The sequence below is a fragment of the Nerophis ophidion genome, linkage group LG01 (assembly GCF_033978795.1).
Source record: "Nerophis ophidion isolate RoL-2023_Sa linkage group LG01, RoL_Noph_v1.0, whole genome shotgun sequence".
Lineage (NCBI taxonomy): Eukaryota > Metazoa > Chordata > Actinopteri > Syngnathiformes > Syngnathidae > Nerophis > Nerophis ophidion.
In genome coordinates, this window is record NC_084611.1 from 79885491 (window position 1) to 79889878 (window position 4388).

At 45.6% G+C, this 4388-nt stretch overlaps 1 protein-coding gene across 1 annotated transcript; it reads right to left on the reverse strand.

Annotated features, from left to right (window-relative positions):
• Positions 1–531: 531 nt before the first annotated feature.
• Positions 532–3286, reverse strand: sart1 (spliceosome associated factor 1, recruiter of U4/U6.U5 tri-snRNP). Its single transcript, XM_061912815.1, has 2 exons — positions 3087–3286; positions 532–2961 (listed from the first exon to the last, which is right to left on the reverse strand). Exon 2 carries the CDS (start codon positions 2947–2949, stop codon positions 643–645), a length of 2307 nt encoding a protein of 768 aa, XP_061768799.1. The 5' UTR covers positions 2950–2961; positions 3087–3286; the 3' UTR covers positions 532–642.
• Positions 3287–4388: the final 1102 nt, after the last annotated feature.

A 4388-nucleotide genomic window follows, 5' to 3' on the forward strand; every position in this document is an offset into this window, starting at 1 on the left:
GTGCAGCGGCTTTATTGGTCCGGGGATTCCCGTCGACGGTCCCGACTTTGTTCCGCTGACGTGGTGACTTTGTTATTATAGAAAACAATGTCCTGAACACATGAATGTAAAATCATGCAATGTGAGCTTTATGTCCAAAATATCTGAACTAATGTAAAATACTTGTACAATCAATTAAGTTACTTAGACAAACTTTGATGTAGAAAACAATGTCCTGAACACATGAATGTAAAATCATGCAACGTGAGCTTTATGTCCAAAATATCTGAACTAATGTAAAATACTTGTACAATAAATGAAGTTACTTTGACAAACTTTTGATTGCCAAGGGAAATTGTTAAGAATAAAACAATAATTTAGAGATTAATGTTAATTTCTGGTATTGAAGTATTTTGTAAAATGTTTTACATTTGTCATTGTTCTGATTTAGTAAACAATATGAAACTACTGCATCGACAGTTGCAATACAATGACATGGCTCTGTGTATGAACAAAACCCTTAATATTGTAAACTAGAAAGAAAAAATAAACATCTTTGTATACATTTATTGAATCATTTAATCTACATCAACAAAGCTTGTCGTTATTTGCAGCAATCACGTCACTTTAAGACACGCGAGTGTCACAGACTACTTGACGCTATTACTTAGTAATGGTGTTTGCGTTCATGCTCTTGCCGCTCCCGCTGAGTACGATGTACGGCGTTTTCTGAGACTTCTGCTTCTCCTGCAGCAAAGCCACGGTCCCCAGGGGCGTGTCGCTGCTGCTCATCTTCTTCAGCAGCGCCTCCTCCTCCAGCTTTTTCATTCTCCTCTCCGTCTTCATCTTGCCCGAGCCTTTCCCGTGGAACCTGTGCGACAGCTGCCTGAAGGCTTCTTTGGGCGTCAGCTTGCGGCCAGACTCGTCCACGTACTCGATCTTGACGTCAGGCTTGTAGCCGTCTTTGTCCTTGAAGTCCTGCGTGAAGCCTCTGTATTCTTCCCGCCGGCTGTACTTGTCATCGAAGCCCATCTTGTCCTCGATGCAGTAGTTGTCATTTGGCAGGGCGCCCTTGGTCGCTTTGACACGGGCCACCTTCTGGACTTCCGTTTCTAAGAGTCCCTTGTTCTTGCACAGGTGCAAGGCGGCGGCCAGGCCAGAGTTGACGATCGGCTCTTCATCCAAAATGGTGGCCGATCCCGTGGCGAAGTCAGGGTGTTTTTGCTCCTCGTCCAAGTTGACGGTGCTCCACCCAATGTTGTCATCCATATCGGAGTTGGAGTCCTCGCCGCCTTCTTTTTCTTCCTCTTGCTCAAAGTCCATAATGTCTTCCTGGTCCTCTCTGTTGCCTGACAGGCCGTATGTGGGAATATCACCTAGAGTTCTGCAAAACTCGGAGGTGGCGTTAAAAACAATGTTGCTCTTCTTCTCTGGGTCGTTGTCAGGGTCTTCTTTGGTGAGCTGCTTGAGCCGTTCGGCGATCTTCTCCCCGGAGTCTTGGAGGAGCTGCTTCTGCTTGAGTTTCCTCTGCTTCTCCAATTGTTTCTGCAACTCCTGCTCGATCTCTTCTTCCTCCATGATGGACGGCTCGGGCAGCGTGAAGTCCTCGTCGTCGCTCATCTCCATATTTGCCGTCCTGATGTCATCGGACATCTGCGGTGCTTTTTCGTGCGGCCACCGGTCATCCTTTACTTCTCCACCGTTTTCACCCTCCTTGCAGCCTCGGCCACGTGTCCTGGAGCCAAAATCAGTTTTGCGGCTGTCGTCGAGGAGCAAAAGGTCCGCCGCGGATGTCTTTTCTTTTTTTCGGATCTTCTTCACGCGTCGTTTGGTCTTCTTGAAGCCGACCATCTCCTGAGGGCTGTAGTACTCAGACGCGATGGCGAGAGAGGGCATCTCCAATGTCTGGGCCTGACTTCTGAGCACCTGTCTCATCGCCTGCAGCTCGCGCTCTCGTGCGCCGTCGGCAAAGCCACCCGCGTTTAAGCGGAAGCTCTTTTTCTTTTCGCCGTCAATCTCCTCGTCGTACTTGGACAGCACGGTGCGCGACTTGAAGGTGATCATGTCGTCCACGCTCTCTTCCTCTTCGTAGGGCTTGTAGTCGGGCTTCTTCTTCTTCAACTCCACATTCTTCTCCGCCTTCTCTCTGTCCACCAGCCCCACGTTTTCCAGCACGTCCTCATTCTCTTCCTCCAGGACGCCTTTGTCCTGCAGCGTGAGGATGACGGTCTGGCCCTCGCCAAAAGAGTCCACCATGTGCTGGACTTTAAGGCCCTTCAGATCACGGGCCGTGTAGGTGCTGTTCCTGGCTTGTCCAAACTCCTGCTCCACCAAGCTGCTCACGCCAAACTCCTGATCCATCTCCTCCAGGAGTTTGGCTCTTTTCTCCGCCATCTCTTTTTCTTTCGCCGCCATCCGGCTTTTCTCCACCCAGGCGGCCGTGTTTTCCAGCCAGTCATCCTCGGCCAAGGTTTTGACTTTCCCCAATTTTTTATTGAGGAGGCGCTTCTCCTTCATGGCCGCCAGCTTTTCCTTGAGGTCTTTCTGCTTCTGGATGAGCGAGGGATTGATGGTCTCGGCCACGAGCGGCTCCTCCTTGGTGCCCAGCTCCTTTTTGTTGTCATTCAACTCCAGAGGTTTAAGGCCCAGCTTGAGTCGGAGCTTGTTGGTCTCCTCAATGCTGAGGGATGCATCCCCACTTGCAGACTGATTTTGCGTCTCGGTATTTCCCGTTTCATATCCTGCGTCCATTTTCTCTCTTTTAAGGCGCGGCTCCCCAGTGGTCCTTTCTCTTTTAATGCGGCTCTCACGGCCATTTCTGTCCCTGGACGAAGACCTTTTCCGCTTATCTTTGCCGTCACGATCCCGGTCTGTGTCGCGCTCCTTGCGGCGGTGTTTTTTGTGCTCACGACGGCGCTCCTCGGCCTCCTTGTCACGGCTCTTTTCCTTGTGTTTCTTGGACGACCCCATGCTTATTATCTTCTGTTGGGTGACAAAATAGAGTCAATGAAACACTCCTCGAAGTGGCCGGTGGAGGAAAAACACGGCTAGCTCCGCTTTGCTAACAAACTAGCATGCACGGCGAGCCCAAAAAAAGCTTTACTCACGCAACAGGCGGACACAAAAATAATAATTAGTGTCGAACCCCCTCAAGAAGCAAAACTTTGCAGCTATCTACGAGACGAAGTGCCAATTATGTCATTTTCAATCTGTTTGTGTTTTCACGCTCATAACGGAATGTAGACGACAGAATGGCGGATCTCCTCCTTTTTCCGGCAAGTCGGCTACCTCTTCCGGTTGTCTGACATTGGTGTACTGCCACCTAGAGGTTAACAGAATGACCTCAATTTGGATATTATAACATTAATTGATTGATTGAAACTTTTATTAGTAGATCTCACAGTTCAGTACATATTCCGTACAATTGACCACTAAATGGTAACACCCAAAATAAGTTGTTGGACCTGTTTAAATTTGTATACTCTAGCCTTTAAATAGACCCCCTTTTTAGACCAGTTGATCTGCCGTTTCTTTTCTTTTTCTCCTCTGTCCCACTCTCCCTTGTGGAGGGGCTCCGGTCCGGTGGCCATGGATGTAGTACTGGCTGTCCAGAGTCGGGACCCAGGATGGACCGCTCGCCTGTGTGTCGACTGGGAACATCTCTGCGCTGCTGATCCTCCTCTGCTTGGGATGGTTTCCTGTTGGCTCCACTATGAACGGGAATCCCAGACGTGGATAAGCAATTATTATAGTTTCAAAGTTTAAATCCTTTTCAGATGGAAAAATGTAAAAAGTATTTGGACTATGTCATATATATATATATATATATATATATATATATATATATATATATATATATATATATATATATATATATATATATATATATATATATATATATATATATACACATATACACATATATATATATATATATATATGTGTGTATATATATATATACACATATATATGTATATATATATGCATATATATACATATATACATATATATGCATATATATACACATATATATATACATATATACACATATACATGTATATATATGTATATATATATGCATATATATATATATGTATATATATATGTATATATATATGCATATATATATATGTATATATATATATATATATATATATGTATATATATATATATATATATATATCCATCCATTTTCTACTGCTTATTCCCTTTGGGGTCGTGGGGGGCGCTGGTGCCTATCTCAGCTACAATCTGGCGGAAGGCGGCGTACACCCTGGACAAGTCGCCACCTCATCACAGGGCCAACACAGATAGACAACATTCACACTCACATTCACACACTAGGGCCAATTTAGTGTTGCCAATCAACCTATCCCCAGGTGCATGTCTTTGGCGGTGGGAAAAAGCCG

Excerpts from the sequence above, each read along its gene's own strand:
- sart1 (XM_061912815.1), bottom strand. The coding sequence starts at position 2,949 with ATGGGGTCGTCCAAGAAACACAAGGAAAAGAGCCGTGACAAGGAGGCC.